The sequence below is a fragment of the Bison bison genome, unplaced genomic scaffold (assembly GCF_000754665.1).
Source record: "Bison bison bison isolate TAMUID 2011002044 unplaced genomic scaffold, Bison_UMD1.0 scf7180017864060, whole genome shotgun sequence".
Lineage (NCBI taxonomy): Eukaryota > Metazoa > Chordata > Mammalia > Artiodactyla > Bovidae > Bison > Bison bison.
Window position 1 is genome coordinate 750843 of NW_011494632.1, and position 20717 is coordinate 771559.

At 38.8% G+C, this 20717-nt stretch overlaps 1 protein-coding gene across 2 annotated transcripts in view; it reads left to right on the top strand.

Annotated features, from left to right (window-relative positions):
* The window catches only part of GLRB (glycine receptor, beta), a 90556-nt gene that overhangs the window by 23407 nt on the left and 46432 nt on the right, over positions 1-20717 (top strand). For both annotated transcript variants that reach the window (XM_010836069.1, XM_010836070.1), the window contains exons 3-4: positions 16452-16558; positions 18235-18302. In XM_010836069.1, the coding sequence (XP_010834371.1) occupies positions 16452-16558; positions 18235-18302 (175 nt within the window). The remainder of the gene's footprint in view (positions 1-16451; positions 16559-18234; positions 18303-20717) is intronic.

A 20717-nucleotide genomic window follows, 5' to 3' on the forward strand; every position in this document is an offset into this window, starting at 1 on the left:
ACAGAATGGGAAAGACTAGAGATCTCTTCAAGAAAATTAGAGATACCAAGGGGACATTTCATGCAAAGATGGGCCTGATAAAGGACAGAAATGGTATGGACTTAACAGAAGCAGAAGATATTAAGAAGAGGTGGCAAAAATACACAGAACTGTGCAAAAAAGATCTTCACGACCCAGATAATCACGATGGTGTGATCACTCACCTAGAACCAGACATCCTGGAATGCTAACTCAAGTGGGCCTTAGAAAGCATCACTACGAACAAAGCTAGTGGAGATGATGGAATTCTGGTTGAGTTATTTTGAATCCTGAAAGATGATGCTGTGAAAGTGCTGCACTCAATATGCAAGCAAATTTGGAAAACTCAGCAGTTTCCAGGACTGGAAAAGGTCAGTTTTCATTCCAATCCTAAAGAAAGGCAATGCCAAAGAATGCTCAAACTATCGCACAATTGCAGTCATCTCACATGCTAGTAAAGTCATGCTCAAAATTCTCCAAGCCAGGCTTCAGCAATACATGTACCTGAACTCCTGATGTTCAAGCTGGTTTTAGAAAAGGCAGAGGAACCAGAGGTTAAATTGCCAACATCTGCTGGATCATCAAAAAAGCAAGAGAGTTCCAGAAAAACATTGATTTCTTCTTTATTGACTATGCCAAAGCCTTTGACTGTGTGGATCACAATAAACTGTGGACAATTCTGAAAGAGATGGGAATACCAGACCACCTGACCTGCCTCTTGAGAAACCTATATGCAGGTCAGGAAGCAACAGTTAGGACTGGACATGGAACAACAGACTGGTTCCAAATAGGAAAAGGAATACGTCAAGGCTGTATATTGTCACCCTGCTTATTTAACTTATATGCAGAGTATATCATGAGAAACGCTGGGCTGGAAGAAGCACAAGCTGGAATGAAGATTGCTGGGAGAAATATCAATAACCTTAGATATGCAGATGACACCACCCTTATGGCAGAAAGTGAAGAGGAACTAAAAAGCCTCTAGATGAAAGTGAAAGAGGAGAGTGAAAAAGTTGGCTTAAAGCTCAACATTCAGAAAACGAAGATCATGGCATGTGGTCCCATCACTTCATGGGAAATAGATGGGGAAACAGTGGAAACAGCATCAGACTTTATTTTTTGGGGCTCCAAAATCACTGCAGATGGTGACTGAAGCCATGAAATTAAAAGACACTTACTCCTTGGAAGGAAAGTTATGACCAACTTAGATAGCATATTCAAAAGAAGAGACATTACTTTGCCAACAAAGGTCCTCCTAGTCAAGGCTATGGTGTTTCCAGTGGTCATGTATGGATGTGAAAGTTGGACTGTGAAGAAAGCTGAGTGCTGAAGAATTGATGCTTTTGAACTGTGGTGTTGGAGAAGACTCTTGAGAGTCCCATGGACTGCAAGGAGATCCAACCAGTCTATTGTAAAGGAGATCAGTCCTGGGTGTTCATTGGAAGGACTGATGCTAAAGCTGAAACTCCAGCACTTTGGTCACCTCATGTGAAGAGCTGACTAATTGGAAAAGACCCTGATGTTGGGAGGGATTGGGGGCAGGAGGAGAAGGGGACGACAGAGGATGAGTTGCCTAGATGGCATCACCGACTTGATGGACAGGAGTTTGAGTAAACTCCGGGAGTTGGTGATGGACAGGGAGGCCTGGCATGCTAAGATTCATGGGGTCGCAAAGTCGGATACGACTGAGCGACTGAACTGAACTGAACTGACCGAGTGACGATGACTCCGTGAGTCAGGGATTTAGCTCTGTGAGGGCAGTGTGTTTGTATGTTGTTTTGCTTGTGCATTTCCAATGTTTAGGAAAATACCTAGCTGTGGCTGGCTCATTGTGTAATGCTACCCATGCTGTGTATGCAGAATTGACGTTTTATTTGAGTTCTGTGAGGGAGAAATAGTTTCAACTCTTTGAAAATTTACTTTTAAAGAACACCCCCCATACCCAAAATGTGTTAACAAATATAGACAACTATAGACCAATTGAAAATAACCATGCTTAGTGAATCATTTTGTAACAGTCCTAAAGAGTTAATTTCAAAATCAGTTACACTGATATTTTGTTTACCTTTAATGTTCAAAATTGTTTTGAAATACAATTCAGTGTACTTCATTTATCTTCTAGGTGTTTGTGTGATAACTTAATTCTTGGCAGGTAAACAAGAAAAGTGTTCTGGATTGCTATTGTGAAGCTTTTGAGGACAGAACATCTGTCTGACTCAGCTTTTCCCTAGGCATGTGATCCTGCCTGTGTCCTCTTCTCCCTTCATCTCTTTCAGAGAAGGGGCTCCCCTTCATCCAGCCAAGGCTAATTCTCTAAACCACGATGTAGATTTCATTGACTCCTGTTTTTTGGGGGGAATCTGAAATTGAAATTAATTTGTTCAAGTTTATCGACTCAACTGCATCTTTCATCACATACTTGGATTTTGCATCACAGACTAAAGTGAACAAAAATGTCAGTGTGTCTCTGAAACCCATACCTGTTTCTAGTCACTTGTTCTCCTTTTGTGGAATCAGTGTAGTCAAAGTCTTCTTTGGGGGATGGTTAAAAAAGGTAGATTTATTTTATTAATTTTTGAAGTTGAAGTATTCAGGAAATATATTCAATGATGTTTTGTCCTGCTAATGTTCAGTTTTTATTTCTTCATGGGCCAGGTTTTCCTTAGAAGAAAGCCAGAGCTTTAAATTTGGTTTTCAAATATTAGCTATGGAAATAGTTTTAATAATCAGCCATTTGATTTTTAAAAAAAAAAGCAAACTGATAATTTGACTGACTTTTTTCTCTATTAAATTGAGCAGTAACTCAGTTAAAATATATGTATACATGAAGTGTGGATTTTCTTTTGGGAGAAGTTGTTACTGGAAATTTTTTTTTAATTAAAAAAATTCATTGTGGCAAGGACACTTAACATGAGATCTACCCTTTTTAACCAATTCTTATGTCCAATACAGCATGGTTGACTATAGGTAGTTGTACAGGGGATTTCTAGAAATTATTCATCTTGCTTAACTGAAATTTTAAACTCGTTGATTAGTGGGTCCAGTCCCCCCATGCCCACTCCAGCCAACCCCCCCCCCATTTTTCCCTCTGTTTATGTTAGTGTCTTTTTTAGGTTTTTCATATAAGTGGAATCCTGTAGTTTTTGTTCTTCTTTCCCTGGCTTATCTCACTTAGCATCACATCCTCCAAGACCATCTGTGTTGTTGCATATGGCAGGATTTCCTTTTCAGGGCTGAGCAATATTCCATTGCATGCCTAAACTGCCTTCTTAAAAAATGCATTCATCTGTCAGTAGACTTTGGGTTGTTTCCACGTGCTGTCCATAGTGCAGAGTGCAGCAGGACTCCAGAGGGTGCAGATATGGGGAAGAGCTGGGGTTTTAGAGCCCAACACTGTGTGCTGACGGGGCAGGAAGAGTGTCACCAGTGCCCTTAGTTCCAGTCCCAGCTTGGTTCTCTGTGGTCCACAGGGAATGGAGTCTGCCAGCCCCTTCATGGTCCTGAGACTGAAGAGCTGGAAACCTGTCCCTGGGGTGGTACCTCAGTGAGCTGGGGTGCTGGTTCTACTCTTTCCCTGTTCTCACTGGCCTGTGTCTGGGAGTGGGTGCCCTTGGGGAGATGGTATCTCCCCTTTTCCTACTGGTGCCATTGAGGCTTGTTAAGTGGAGAAGCCTCTTAGCTAATTTCTGGATTTCTCGCAAAGGGAATGGATCTCTGAGATGCTCTTGAGTCAGTGTGTCCACAGGGGAAGGAGAGTACAGAAGTTCTTGTTCTGTTTTCTGAAGTCTCTCCAGTCAAGCTCTTCAGTCCTTATCCCTCCTTGCTCTGACCAATCCACCCACTCCAGTGTGGCTTCTGTTTCTCCCTCATCTTGAAATATCTCTCTCTCCCTTTTGCTGAATCCTTGGAAAGGTCTTTAGTTCTCATCTTACTGACCTCTCAGCAGCCTTGGTCCTGTGAACCAACCCCTCCATCAAATTTTTTTTTTCCTGGATTTCTGTTGATAACACACCTATGGGTTTCCTCTGTCGACTTAAAAAACAATCTTAACGTTGAGGATTATGTTTTATTTGGTGCACAAAACTGACGATGTAAACCTGGGATGCAGCATCTCACATAGCTCTGAGGGATGGCTCCAAAGAGGCAAAGGGGAACCAGGCTATATAAGAGTTTCTGTAACAAAGATCAGGCAGTCAGAACTTGAAAAATTACTGTTGATTAAGGAAAACCAGATATCTCAAGTTAAGGAATTTAGTGCTTTCTATGTATGGGACGGAGAAGGCAATGGCACCCCACTCCAGTACTCTTGCCTGGAGAATCCCATGGATGGAGGAGCCTGGTAGGCTGCAGTCCATGGGGTCGTGAAGAGTCGGACACGACTGAGCGACTTCACTTTCACTTTTCACTTTCATGCATTGGAGAAGGAAATGGCAGCCCACTTCAGTGTTCTTTGGAGAATCCCAGGGACGGGGGAGCCTGGTGGGCTGCCGTCTATGGGGTCGCACAGAGTTGGACACGACTGAAGCGACTTAGCAGTAGCAGCAGTAGCAGTATGTATGGGAGAATACAAAAGTCTGGGCTCACTTAAGTCATTTCTTTGATGTGCATCTCAGCTGTCTGGGGCCAGCATCCTGTGATTCTCATCCTGAATCCCCTCGGGGTACATAGCTGGGGCAGTTGCAGCAGCTGAAGTCTTGATGGTTGCAGCATCCTTTGCTTACTAATGGGGGAGGTGACATTCGTAGACCACACCTCCTTCTTGGGCAGCTCATTCTTTGTTTTAATTTTTGGCTTGTGTTCCTCCATCTGCTCCTTAAATGTTAGGGTTCCTCATATTACAATCCATGTCTGCTTGTCATGGAGCTTTGTTTTCTAACAGGTGATTTGTCTAACCATTCAGATCATCTGAGAAGCCTTTAAAATCCTGATCCCACGTTGACTCAACCTGAAGGTGGGGTATGGGGCTCAGTACCTACAGTTTGCTGAGCTCCTCAGGTGGGTTCAGTGCAACCAAGCTTAGAATCACTGGACAAGTTCATTTTATATCAGAATCATCCACATGTGTGTTTGACTCTTATATGCATAACTGGTACATGGCATGTTGTGAATGCCAAGAGCTTTCTTAAATAAAACCTTTTAAAATAACTAAAGTAGAAGAGACACGTAGCATATTGGTAGTTGCATTACTGGTGAAGATTTGGTTGTTCTTTAAGGAATCTTATTTAGTTTATATCATCAGTTGAATTTTCTCAGAAACAGCCTCTGAGATGAAGATTTCCCTGTAGAAAGAGATTGTTTCTAGAAGAAGACCTCTTGGATCTGAGAGAGGTGGATTCAAACACAGGAACAATGCAGATGAAACTGAGGCTTTAGTTGGTGCCCTTGGAGCTCTGAGACTGGGATGGACTTTCAGAATGGCCACTAAAGTTAGTAGAAAGGAACTTGGTGCCTTGGTGTCCACGCGTCAGAGTCTTCAGAGTCGGGTTGCCTCCAGGGCAAGACACGTCCTGTCAGCTGAAGGTTGTTCCCAGAGTTTTGCAGGTCAGAGCTCTGAGCTCTTGGCAGCCTCAGTTCTGCTGGGTGATCTGAGGGGCACAAGGTCACAGCCTTCATCACAGGGCGATTTAGATTGTCACCTGAAGGATCTTATCAGTCACCTCATTTAAACCTTCATTTAAAGTACATGGAATACATGAAGCCTCAGAGAGCATAAGTGATTCACCACTGTCACATTGGACTCTCACAGCCTGTCTGACACTAGAACACGTATCCACCCTTAAGGGTTTCTTCAGTGATATTCGCACTTAACTTTATTATGTGACTGTGGGGCTTCTCATATTACCATTTATATTAAGCCAGACAGGAAATATTTTATATTAATGCTGTGTGTGGGAAAAACTGAGTGAAGATAAGTCCTGTTCCAGTTGTAATTAGTCTCAGAGTCAGAGGTATTTCTATGGATACCAATTTTCTGGGCTAGGTGGAATATGATTTCTGCATAGTATGGAAAATAATTGCACAAGAAACATTTTCTTTGGATTGAGGTTTAATTTGTTGTGTCATGAGGCTTCTGTCCAAAGGACCATAGTCTTTGATGGGTTTTGGCAATTGTCAGTATCCAGTATACAGCACCTCTCAAAGAGGTGTTTCTACTTTGTGAAAAATACTTTTCAAAGAGCCATGGATAAGTAATTGCATAATTTAAGATATGAAAGATTTTAAGATGTTTCCATGGAATTCATCAGTTCCTTAAGCCCAACTGGGGTGATAAATAAAACAATTATTGAGGAACACTGTTGGTAATTACAATTCTTAGCCAATTATAACACAACACACTTTCCCACCCACATACACATATACCCATAAACACTTTCTTTTCAAATAATATAAACTAATTAAACTGACATAATGATGGTAGAGAGTATCACTCCCTGTATGCATAAACCTTCAATTCATAATTTAATCTGGAAAAACCAAATGGAAAATAAATACAAAAGATTTCAAGAGAAATGATAATAAATTACACTATAGTTAGGCAAATAATAAGCAAATTAAAATACTCTATAATAATCCAAAGATTATCTAGAGTCTTAAGATTCTTAAGTAACTACTGACCAAATTTATTACCTGGATATAGAAAGTGTTTATCTATCTTTGTATGTCTATCTGATTATCCAACTGAAAATTATTCCATGTGGATGAAAATTGGAACCTTCTGAGGTGATATGTATGACTTGTAGCAGCAGTTTATCATAAGCCCCAGCCTTCACATATGATCATAGTGTCAGTTTTCCATGATTTTATACAGAGTTTACAGAGTTATGAAGTAAGAAGGATTTTGGAATAAGAAAGTGTAATTTCCTCTTTTGAATCTTTTAGTTTCTTTCCTGTTCTTTTTTTTAACTTCGCTTTTCTAAAGCGTCTTTAGATTCACAGCAAAATTGAGAGGATGGTATGCGATTTCCCCTGTACCCTGCTTAGCCTCTCACATCAACATCCTCCACCAGATGGTACCTTTGTTACAGTTGATGACCCTGCATCGTAATCACTCAAAGTCCATGGTTTACATGAGGATTCACTCTTGGTGTTGTCCAAGTTCTGTGGATTTTGACAAACGTATAATGACGTTATCCATCCATTACAGTATCCATTATTATGATGTCATATGGAGTGTTTTCACTGCCCTAAAAATCCTCTGTGCATCACCTGGTCTTCCTTCCTCCAAACTTCCAACCTCTAGGCAACCACTGGTCTTTCTGCTGTCTGTCATAGTTTTGCCTTTTCCAGAATATTATATAGTTGCACATGTACAGCCTTTTCATATTGGCTTCTTGGAAATATGCATTTCACTTGCTCCTTGTACTTTCATGGCTTGACAGTTTATTTTGTTTTAGTGCTGTTCCACTGTCTGGACGTTCAGTGTCCACTGTCTGAACGTTCGCCAGTTGGTTTATCCGTTCACCTACTGAAGGACATCTTGGTGGCTTCCAGTTTTTGCAGTGATGAATAAAGCTGCTGCTGTAAACCTTGTGTGCAGGTTTCTGTGTAAACATGTTTTTATCACCTTTGGGTATACACCACGGAGTGCTGTTACTGGATCATACTATATGAATAGGTTTCGTTTTGTATAAACCCACCAAACTGCCTTGCAAAGTGGCTGTACCAGTTTGCTTTCTCACCAGCAATGAATATGTGTTCCTGTTGCTCCATATCCTTGCCAGCATTTGGTATTGTCAGGGCTCTGGATTTTGGCCATTCGAATAGGTGTGCTGTGGTACACCATTATTGTTTTAGTTTGCGTTTCCCTGGTGATACAGGATGTGGGGCATCTTTTCACAATGCTATTTGTCACCTTGCTCACCTTTGCAGAGGTGTTTATTATTATTATTTACCCCCTCTTCTTTTTTTCTCAAATACACTTTGAAAAAGTTATAACGGCTTTAGACTTGACATTTTTAAATGTCAATTCTAGACTTGACAATTTATAGAAAAATTATCAAAATGATATAGAGTTCCCAATACTCTGTGCCTAGTTTTCTCTCTCAGAGAAGGCAATGGCACCCCACTCCAGTACTCTTGCCTGGAAAACCCCATGGATGGAGGAGCCTGGTAGGCTGCAGTCCATGGGGTCGCGAAGAGTCGGACACAACTGAGAGACTTCACTTTCACTTTTCACTTTCATGCATTGGAGAAGGAAATGGCAGCCCACTCCAGTGTTCTTGCTTGGAGAATCCCAGGGACGGGGGAGCCTGGTGGGCTGCCGTCTATGGGGTTGCACAGAGTCGGACATGACTGAAGCGACTTAGCAGCAGCAGCAGCAGCAGCAGTTTTCTCTATTATTAACGTGTTATATTAGTTTAGCACATTTTTTTACAATTCAAGAATGAATATTGGTATATTGTCATTAACTAAAATTTATGCTTTATTTATATTTCTTAGTGTTTATTTAATATCTTTTCTCTGTTCCAGGATCTCATTTAGGTTATAAATTGCATCTAGTCCTCATGTCTCCTTAGGCTCATTTTGGCTGTGACAGTTTCTCAGACTTTGTTTTTCATGACCATGGCAGCTTTGAGGAATAGTGGTAAGGTAGTTGTAGAACATCCCTCCATGGGGACTTGTCCAGTGTTTTTGTCATGGTTATATTGAGGTTATGTGTTCTGCGGAGGAAGAACACAAGTTTAGAAATAACATTCTCATCATACTATATTGAAGGTACACAAAATCAGCATGATTTATCATGGGGTTAACAGGTTAAGTTTAATCACCTGGGTAAAGTTGTATTTGTTAGACTTTACCAGTGTAGAAGTTGCTATTTTTCTCCCTTTCCATCCTGTGGTCTTTGGAAGGATGTCTCTATGCACAGCTCACACCAAGGAGGGATGTGATGCTGCACCAGTTTGAGCACAGAGATCTATGCCAGTTACTTGGAATTTTGCATGGGAGATTTGTCTTTTCTCTACCATTTATTTATTTATTCAATCAGTCATTTTATTTACATCTTTATGGACTTATGGGTCTTTATTTTGTACTTTGGATTATAACCCAACTTGATTTTATTTTGTTGCTGAAATCATCCTAGATTTGGCCGTGGGAAGCTCTTTCAGTTTGTTCCTGTGTCTTTTTTGACAAAGTCCCATCAGAGTCTCAAAAAAAAAAAACTTCCTTTATCTCACTTAAGGTGAGGATAACAGCACTAGTTTCCATGAAGAAGGGTTTCTTTTCTTTCTCTCTCTCTCTCTTTTTTTTTTTTTTTTAGCCATGCTCTATGGCATCCCAGATCTTAGTTCCTCGACCAGGGACCAAACTTGTGTCCCCTGCAGTGGAAGCTCAGAGTCCTAATCACCGGATTGCCAGGGAGGTCCTGAAGGTGGGTTTCTTAATCTGTGGAGCACAGTCCAGGAAACCTCAGGATTGCAAACTTTGTGGGCAATTTTTAAGGAAAGAACATAACTTTTATCAAATTCTTAGCATGTCTGTGGTGCTAAAAAAGAATAAAACAACCACTGCCCTAGAGTAAAGAGGAAAAATAATAAAACCTACACATTGTGCAAACGTCACTCTTTCCTTGCTCTCCTGTGCTTGTAGAAAACTCTGCAGCTCCCATCTTGAGAGGACCCAAGCTGGAGAGATCCATGCCACACCCAGATCTGAGAAGATGTATAATATCGTCGCTGCATTGTAACTCACAGGAAAAACAAAATGATCCTATGTCTCAGGTTCCTGGTTTAAGGGAGGACATACAGCCAATATGTCTGTGCACCCCAGTTTTGAAATGCTGCTGTGCAGTGTGGCCACTAAAGGGTCACGGAAAATAAGAACATTCTGCAGTTAACGGAAAACTGAGCTTCCCCCTTTGGAAAGACATTTCTGGATTTTTCCTTTAGTTCTGGAAAACGTTACATCATCCAGCTATACAGCCTGGTCCATTCCATGCATATCTTTACATATTAGTCATGACATCAGTTCAAGTTTAGGCAAGTGAACAAAAGAGGACAGATTGTAAAAAGGCTTTTGGTCTAAGACATTATTTTCTCTAGTCATTTGATCACTTTCCCTGAATGGACTCAATTATTGTCTTAAATTAATATCATATTTCCATGAAATCAATCTGGTTGTGTAATAATATCAGAACTGTTGACAGATTGGTTGAAAGAAAATAAAGTGGCTTATATATATATACTTAATCGGTAAAGATGACTTTAATGTTTTAGGATTGATGAAGCTGAAAAAAAAAAAAATTTCTGCTTTTTTAGGTAGGGAAAATGCCCTGGATTCATGTATGTGAAAATAAACTACATGAGATTTCACTTAAATTTTTAAATGTCTTTGAATTTCTAATATAAAGAAAGGTGAAGAGTTAATTAAAGATTCGTATCCAGTTGCTTACAGCAAAGACATGAAAATATGTACTGACACAAATAAGAATAAAGAAAAAGGTCTATAACATATTTGATATACTCTTGTTTTCATTTCAAGAGATTTTTTTGTCAACCCAAACTGTGTTTTTGTGCTTACTAACAAGTTAAGATATTTTAAAGTTTGACTGTGGAGAGAAGTCCAAGCATCTGAAGATGACTACAGGAAAGGGAGACCCTGGCAAGTTGTAGAAAGTGTAACTTCAAATTGTCAGGATGAATGATTTTGAAAATTGGTAAGATTAATGTCCTCTATCACAGAAAGGAGTATATGGATGGACAGTAATAAAAGATAGATAATATTCCACTTTTATTATGGCAAGTTTGTGAAATGATGACTAGTAGTAGGGATTACCAGGGTTCATTCTTGACTCTCCCACCTCGGAAAATCTCTGAACCTTGCTGTGTCCTGGTTTTCATATATACATGCCTTATGGCCCCATTTACTTGTCTGTTGCTAACTCTCTGCCTATATGTTTTTTCCTCTTTCTCTGTGAGAAACTATTCTCTGTGTGGTTTATGTCTCTCCTATGTAACCAAGTGAGTGAGTGTGATGATCAAGTGAAATCGTGTCATGGACATGGTGATTGGTTCTCCAGTATTTGTTCTTTACCAGACTATAGATCTGAGCCAATCATGATTGCTTTTTCCTCTTTACTAGTGATTGGTTCAGGAGTGGCCAATGCTGGGAAGCTTCTGAGGAAAAAAAAAAAAAAAATCCTTTCTCCTAAGAGAATTTCTGAAGAGCAAATGCTCTTCGTATGGAAATGTTGAGCAAAGCTGCTACTACTATAGTACCCGTGGGCATCCAGAGACTGAAACTGATGTAGAAAAGCTGGCAGGTGGAGAGTGCCTGGGGTATTATGTATTTATTGCTACATGAGTATAGGGAATTACAAAACCATAGAAGCCATGGTTCCCTCAAGAATCACTCAGTACATTCAGTATAATTAGTAATATACACATAGATATGAAAAAAGCTATCAAAAATTCAGTCAGTTCAGTTGCTCAATCTTGTCCTACCCTTTGAATCCCATGGACTGCAGCATGCCAGGCTTCCCTGTTCATCACCAACACCCAGAGCTTGCTCAAACTCATGTCCATCGAGTCGGTGATGCCTTCCAACCATCTCATCCTCTGCTATCCCCTTCTCCTCCTGCCTTCAATCTTTCCCAGCATCAGGGTCTTTTCCAATGAGTGAGTTCTTTGCATCAGGTTACCAAAGTATTGGAGCTTCAGCTTCAGCATCAGTCCTTCCAATGAATATTCAGGACTGATTTCCTTTAGGATGCACTGGTTGCATCTTCTTGCAGTCCGAAGAACACTCAAGAGTCCTCTCCAACACCACAGTTCAAAAGCATCATCTTTGGTGCTCAGCTTTATTTATGGTCCAACTCTTACATCCATACATGACTGTGGAAAAACCATAGCTTTGACTAGACAGACCTTTGTTGGCAAAGTAATGTCTCTGCTTTTTAATATGCTATCTAGGTTTATCATAGCTTTTCTTCCAAGGAGTAAGTGTCTTTTAATTTCACGGCTGCAGTCACCATCTGTAGTGATTTTGGAGCCCAAAATAATAAAGTCTCTCACTGTTTACATTGTTTCCTCATTATTTGCCATGAAGTGATGGGACCAGATACCATGATCTTAGTCTTTTGAATGTTGAGTTTTAAGCCAGTGTTTTCACTCTCCTCTTTCACTTTCATCAAGAGGCTCTTAAGTTCCTCTTCACTTTCTGCCATAAGGGTGGTGTTATCTGCATATCTGAGGTTATTGATATTTCTTCCGGCAATCTTGATTCCAGCTTGTGCTTCATCCTGCCTGGCATTTTGCATGATGTAATCTGCCTTTAAGTTAAATAAATAGGATGACAATATACATCCTTGACGTACTCCTTCCCAATTTGGAAGCAGTCTGTTGTTCCATGTCCAGTTCTAAATGTTGCTTCTTGACCTGCATACAGATTTCTCAGGAGGCAGGTAAGATGGTCTGGTATTCCTATCTTTTAAAGAATTTTCCACAGTTTGTTGTGATCCACACAGTCATTGTGTGGATCTACAATGATCCACAGGCTTTGGTGTAGTCAGTAAAGCAGAAGTATATGTTTTTCTGGAACTCTGTTGCTTTCTCTATGATTCAATGGATGTTGGCCCAAGAGTATATTTTTCAGTTTATTAGAGTAAACCAGTATAATCAAAGCATCATTTTAGAGGAGCAGTATTAAAGAATACTGTAGATTTGTTCAACGATGAGTAGGAATTATGATTTTCCACTAAGGGGGGCTGACAATCGGGAGAAAAATAAAATCTGGTAGTGAGTTGGAAGGGCTAGAAGATGAGTTTGGGTAACTTGACTTACAGCTGTAAAGGAGAAAAGGTTTCTTTTTCTTCCCTACCCCATCCTCAGTAGCTGGGTCTGTGAAGTAGTCTGACAATAGTCATGCTAACAAAATAAAAGGTATGCACATTTATTAATTTTTAATGTTATGTGCATATGGGCCAGCATCAGAGAAAAACAAAATTGAATATGGGAGAGAGTGGTGAGTTTTGGGAATTTATATATCATCTTGAAAGGGGGAGGGGAGGAGAATGTGGGCCTCCAGAGGAAGTGGATGACTTTTAGAAAAGGTGACTGGTCTGGAGAAGAAGAGATGAAAGAGGTGTGATGTTTGTGACTCTGTTTTCCTGGGTGTGGATCAAGTGTTGGTGTCCTGTCCTGTGATGAGTCATCTTACCCAGTTGATGAAAACTCTGGGGAGGGGATTGAAGACAAGAGGGTTCCTTTTGGAGAAACTCTTTCTCTGGTTTTTTTTTTTTTTTTTAACTTTTAACTTTGTATTGGGGTATATTCTTGCCTGGAGAATCCCATGGACAGAGGAGCCTGGTGGGCTGCAGTCCATGGGGTCACGAAGAGTCAGACACGACTGAGTGACTTCACTTTCACTTTATACTTTCATGCATTGGAGAAGGAAATGGCAACCCACTCCAGTGTTCTTGCCTGGAGAATCCCAGGGACAGCGGGGCCTGGTGGGCTGCCGTCTATGGGGTCACACAGAGTCAGACACGACTGAAGCAACTTAGCAGCAGCAGCAGCAGCAGCATAGCTGATTAACAATATTGTCATGGTTTCAGGTGAACAGTGAAGGGACTCAGCCATGCATCTACATGTATCCATTCTTCTCCAAACTCCCTTCCCATCCGGCTGCCACATAGCATTGAAAGAGTTCCACATGCTATACAGTAGGTTCTTGTTGGTTATTCATTTTAAATGTAGCAGTGTGACTGACTGTAGTCAGATAAGAAGAATTTAGAGAAATCCTGCCCCTCTGTTTGCTTTTCTTCATGTGCCTTTGGTTCAAAATAATTTTTATGCTGAAGAGGTATAGATTGTGGGGTGTTGTATTCTTCCTCCCTTCACAGCTGGGAAGAAAATCAGGCTGAACAGTTCTCTACCACAAAAATTATTATGAGACTTGGCTGGTATTTAGGACTCCACACTTCCAATGCAGGGGGCACGGATTTGATCCCTGGTTGGGGGACTAATCCTCCATGGCATGGCCAAAAAAATAAATAGATAAGTTATTATTAATTGGTTTTATGATGTCTGGTTCTTGCATTACTTAGAAGAAACAGACTTTTGAAGGATTTTACATTGAGAGATAATAATAACAGTTCTTAATTGATCCTATTCAAGTGTAGTTTGTAATCCATCAATTCTATCTTCCTTCCTTGAATGAGAAAACCTGTAGATGAGTTTGGACACTAATTGCATCCTAATATCCAATTTTCTGAAATAGGCTCATTTTCTTTGAAGTTTTCTACATTTTGCTTAGGAATGACAGTTGGCTCTAAGAAGGTTACAATTTCCCTTGCAATGAAATGGAAAAATCTCATTACCAGTCCCCAAAACCTGCAACTAGGTAGGATATGAGAGCTGATAAGGTCAAGAGATACAACTTAAATCTACTTAATCTTCTGCACTTTGGGGAGATTTGACTAATTGGTTTTCACTTTATTTCTCCAATGTTTTGGATTCTTTCTGATAACTACTTGAAAAGTTTGTCTGTATCAACTCATGGTATTTTTAGATTTTTTTTTTTTGAATGCTAGTTAATGTCATATTTCACCTCTAGTGGTTGTATAATATCAGCTCATAGTAGCATAATTAACAAAGAACAAAATTGCCTGATACATCAGAGCTGGGATCTCAAAACAAAGCAAGTGTATTACATTATTTGCTTCCTATAAATTAATGTCATTTATGAAATTTATACTTTTACCATCTCAATGGGGTTTCCCAGGTGGCTCAGTGGTTAAAGAATCTGCCTGCAATACAGGAGACGTAGGTTCAGTCCTTGGGTCAGGAAGATACCCTGGAGGAGGACATGGCAACCCACTCCAATATTCTTGCCTGGAGAATTCCACGGACAGAGGAGCTTGGCGGGCTACAATGCATGGGGTTGCAAAAGAGTCAGACAGGACTGAAGAGACTGAGCACACAGGCACATCATATTGATACAGAATAGACAATGCTGGGTGCTCAAGTGTAGTTTTAATCTTCCTTGTGATTTTCATGGATATTATTTTTGGACTGTGGTATTGGAGAAGACTCTTGAGAGTCCCTCGAACTGCAAGGAGATCCAACCAGTCAATCCTAAAGGAAAGCAGTCCTGAATATTCATTGGAAGGACTGATGCTGAAGTTGAAACGCCAGTCCTTTGGCCACTTGATGTAAAGAATGGACTCATTTGAAAAGAACCTGATGCTGGGAAAGACTGAAGGCAGAAGAAGGGGACAACCGAGGATGAGATGGTTGGATGGCATTAGCGACTCAATAGACATGAGTTTGAGTAAATGGGAGTTGGCAACATACAGGGTGGCCTGGAGCACTGCAATTTATGGAGTCGCAAAGAGACGTGATTGAGCAACTGAACTGAACTGAACTGATTTTTGGACTGGGAAAATTATTATATGATAAGATTTTATGGGTAGTAATAGATCCCAAACAAACAGTAAACAACAGAACAGTTTTCAAAGACCTCCAAGGAAGAGTTTAAGTGCTCCCAAGTAACACCAATTTAGTCAAGATTCATTGTTCAAAGTTAATTACAATAGAAAAATATGGCAGTTTTTCTCTTTTTGATAGTTGATAGCAAATATGTATATATATTGAATAAAAGAAAAAGGCAGCTGTATCTCAGACCTCTCTACTTTCCTTTATTTAATTGGTCTGATAGTAAAGGACCTCTTTTACCAATCCAGAGTTAATGGCTTCCCTGATGACTCAGTGGTAAAGAACCCGCCTGCCAATGCATGAGACTAGGGTTTGATCGCTGGGTCCGAAAGGTCCCCTGGAGTAGGAAATGGCAACCCACTCCAGTATTCTTGACTGGAAAATCCCATGGACACAGGAGCCTGGCAGGCTGCAGTCCATGGAATCGAAAAAGGGTCGAACACGACTTACGAACTAAACAACAGCAAACTCCACAGAGAGCATTCATTGTGTGTTTCTTACACAGTATCATTTTACAAGTGTCAGATGACTTTTATAAATTTTGTAAATTCTTGGACTATCTCTTTGTCCATATCATCTTGTAGTCTTCGCATACTTTTTTGCTTAGATAGAAGGTTAATATATTATTCAAAAACTATCTCTTTTTTTCTCTTAACTCCTTGTCTGCCCTTCCTTTGTGCTTGTCTAGATTTTGACTGCATACTGCTTCAGGACAAGTAAAAGATCTGCATAACTTTATTTAAAAGAAAGAAACATGGATTATTTGCAGCAGTGTTTTATGCATTTGTTAAAATTAAATGCTGAATTACTTTTCTGTTTTATTTATTTTTTTAATGACATATCTTTTGGGCTTCTGATAATATCTATTACTTTTCACTTCTATTTGGAAAAGACATGCTATATATTTGTCTCAAAAAGCAAAGTCTTTAATGAAAATCACCCATGCCTGTTGCTTGCTGTTTCTAAATACTTACCAGGGTTTTGTTTTTTCTCTCATAGGCAACAGTCAGCAGAGGATCTAGCCCGAGTACCCGCCAACTCCACCAGCAATATCTTGAACAGGCTGCTGGTCAGTTATGATCCCAGGATAAGACCAAATTTCAAAGGTTTGTCTCTCCCCCGTCAATATCTCCATTCTTTGCAGTTTAAACCCTAATTTTATCTGTGTAAAATCATTTATTTCAGATATTCAAAACAGTAATAACTGTTCTGTAATGTTCTTATGTCTGAGCAATTAAATGCAAAAAATGTTTAAAGATAAGCAAAACATTACTTGTAATAGTTGTATATGGTTCTAGGGCTTAAAAGAAAAAGGTATATTGTGAATTAATAGGCTAACCCATGTGATGGGTTTTCTATGGTGAATTAATAGACTAACCCATGTGATGGGTTTTCTAAGTATTTTGTATTCTTAACCTTAATAATTTAAATTTAGGCTCTGGCTCTCATTCAGACACCAAAGTTCTACTTTGTAGGAGAACAGCCATATACTCATTTCCGAATAGAGAAAGCTCTGATAGGCATTTAAATTATTTTTTTACTCTTTATTAGTTTTTTACATTGACTTAAAAAAAAAAAACCCTCTATGCTTTGGCTGAAAGAAAAAGCCATATAGTTTTTAAAAACACGTTAACTTTGTGAATAAATGTGACTATATTTTTATTTCAATAAAATATTACCACCTATCACACCATTTAAAAACCAAAACTGTACTTGCACTAAAAGTTGTGGGAAGATTGTATATGTTTGCCTGCCTTCCTTTCTCCCTTCCCTCCTTTCTTTCTTTGTTACTTTCCCTCTTTCTTTCTTCCTCTTGATGAGTTAGATATATGAATATATCTCTGGAAAACTGCCATCTTTGTTGCTGGCTAAGGACAGGTATTAATGTAGATTGCATTAACATTAGGAGGCTTGATTTTTTTTTTTTTTTTTCCTTTACAAGAAAAAAAAAAGAAAAGCCTGCAGCTGCTTCTAGTCAACTGAAGTTATACAACGATGTTGTAAAAACAGAGTTTTTTGTTCATTACCAGAACCTACTCTGTTACTTTCAACAGCACCATGGTCTGGGTTGTCACATGTCTACCATGTATTGATTCAACACCTGTTTTTCATCAGTCAGAGGTTATGTGGCCAAAAGGCTAACTTCACATTTTCCCTTTGTTAGCCCAAGCAGCAACCCACAATGAGTGAAAAAAAAAAAAGAAAGCAAGAAAGAAATTGGCAACATTATACCTTAGTTCTCACTCTATGAACTCTAAAATTATTTTCCAACAGGTCAGGCAAAAATCTTTATAACGATTCTGTTGTATGTCTGATTAAGTTTACATGTTCATGGATTAAAAATCAAAATATAATAAATGTTGTATTCTGCTTGCCATTTAAGGTAAAAAATTTGAAAGACTATAAAATGCAAAACATAAATCATATTTTTAAATGATGTTTTAAAAAATAATTTGCAATATCTTAAAGTAAATGCATCAGCTCAATTGAAAACTTTTTAAGGTAAATGTATTTTCCCAGAGTCCCTACAATTTAAGAGAGAAATATTTCTGAATAAATAGTGCTATGAAGAACAACATAACTCATTTTTTGTTTGTGTGTTGATCCCTATTTAGAAGAATAAGTTAATAGCAATTGTGAACATGTATCTTGAAACCATAGGTTTATACATCTGTGTGGATTGGAAAAAATATAACAATCAACTGCATAAACCATAAAAATATGAAGATTCTGACCAAGGTTTTTACAGCCACTAAACTATATCCTTAATTTTTATTGACAGGCATTCCTGTTGATGTAGTAGTCAACATTTTTATCAACAGTTTTGGATCTATTCAAGAGACAACAATGGTAAGATTAAAATTCATTTAATATTTTTAGTTGTGAATAGTTTAAGTGGAAAATATTAGAAGAAATTATAACTGAAAAATAAGGAGTAATTCTCAGGAAAAAAAAATGCATGCTCTCTCCTAGTATAAATATTCAAATTTCAGGGTTTTGCTGAATTAGTGATTTCAATGCCTTTGTATTTTTGCAGTTCACATTTAGTCTTTATACTGCATTGAAACTTACAGAATTGGGAGAATTAACATTTCACTCTGAACAACTAAGTGGATGCCACCTGGGAAAGGGATTTGTGCAATTAATATTCTGGTGCAACATTATTTCCTAATACACTTATGTGTATGAGCATTCAAAACTTTTTGTGTTCATAGTCTTCTTTTGTTTTTTCTTCTAGTCTCCTGAGGATAATCTTTGTTTTCTCTCTTGTACTAATTTTGGGATGTGTGAAGCAGAGAATTGTAAAAAGCAAATTTAATTTTCCTAAAGTAGAGCAACAGAGCTCCCTAAAACGTTTATGTTATATAAACAAAGAACAAGGAAAGGCCCAGGAAGAAAAGGAAAGAGAGGCTTGGGGTGGGGCTGCTGACCGGCGAGAGTTGGGTGTTAGGGACAAAGAAGCCTGTGAAGGATGATTTGTGGATTCCTTGAGTGACGTGTGGTTCAGTTACCCTTCAGCTTCTCAAAGACATTCAGGAAAGTCCACTTGCTTATTAATGTTTTAAAATATTAATATTATACCCTTTCTGAAAAACCACATGCTGAAATGGTATTTCAGGTGGGAGGAAGAAGGCTTAAAAGTTTTATTTTGAGCATCATTTTTTGAGATACTTATATGTTTCTTAAGTAATAATATAAGGTGTGGATTAAAAGCTTAATAGTAATGATTACAACACAGTGTAGCTTTTCAGGGAATATCTCAGACCAGAAAAAGAATGTATTCCTATATTCCTAGGAGCATCATAGCATGTTATAAAATTGTGTGTTATATTTAAATTATGACACATTTTTATATTAATTAATATCATGGTAAAATATATTGTGATGAGAATGTTATTTATTTTTCATAGAAGCATGTCTTTAACTCTGAATACTTAATTTTTTTTAGAGAGTGTGTAGTTTGAATAATTAGTTATTTTGAAATCAAGTCCAAAATTCACTCCAGTGACTTTTAGTTAACCTAAATGGCTGTATATCTAGTATATTATAGATCAAGAAAGCTCTTAAACAATGTACAGACAAGTATGTATCACTGAGGAGACAAGAGTTGCATTCATCATTTGAAAATATGACTAGTTTAAGCAATTCTGACAAGAAGAGTGAGAAATGTAATTTTCTCAAGGTGAAACATCTGGGAAATTTATTTGGTATCTGTGCTTTTCGCTGTACCCTGTTTTATCTTTCATGAGACCACTGTACTACCCCTAAAATACTGTGATTGAGGTGTTACATCCTGTTGGAAACATCCCCAGTACTATCCTGCATTTTAGGACAACTAATACAGTTTTGTTTTTTTTTTTCTCATTTGCACAAGAGCAACACATGTGTCCTAGCTCATTAAGTACCATTAATGTATCTATTCTTTAATAAATATTGAATGCCTTCCAGTTAACAGACACTGTACTTCTTTTGGTCCCATCAGTCCATCATTGACTGTATCAAGCTGAAAATACCTGGGGTAAAGGGCTGACAGAAAAGGGGTAGGAACTTTCTCATAGGTTATTTGAGGATCATAATAAAATAGTGCATGGTTTCTCAATATGATCTTGTCTCATCCTTCTGCTCACTCTTCACAATAGCGAACCCCGAGCACCGATTGCTGCGGCCGGATTCCATCGGTTTTCAGCCTGCACTCTTACCTCTGATCTCCATCTCTTGTCTGAGCAGAGCCTCTGACTCTGAGCTGCACTCACTCACTCTCTGCCCCCTTTTCCATCCACGTCTTTCATCTCTATCATTGTTTGTTTGTTAAACTGATCACTTCTTGACTGTAATTCAACTCTTTTTGTGTGTTTTAATTTTGTTCTCTGATGGAGTTATTAATCTCTCAAAGTCAAAAACAGTGCATTCTGCTTCTTCATTTTCCATAAAATACAGAAGACAGTAGGTCCTCAATGAGTGAGCCCATAAATGATGTCACATTATTAACTAATATTGATTAAATAAATTAATACATTCTGCTTTGGCCAGCAAAAAGTGAGCCCAGGTCACCATAAAAGTATTGGCAGAGCAAACTTTAAAAATAGACTCATGTTGAATGTGTGCATGCGTATGTGCTAAGTTGCTTCAGTCGTGTCCAACTCTTTGCAACTCCATGGACTGCAGCCCACCAGGCTCCTCTGTCCATGCCCTCCTCCAGGGGATCTTCCCGACCCAGGAATTGAACCCGAGTCTCTTACATCTACTGCATTGGCAGGGGGGGTC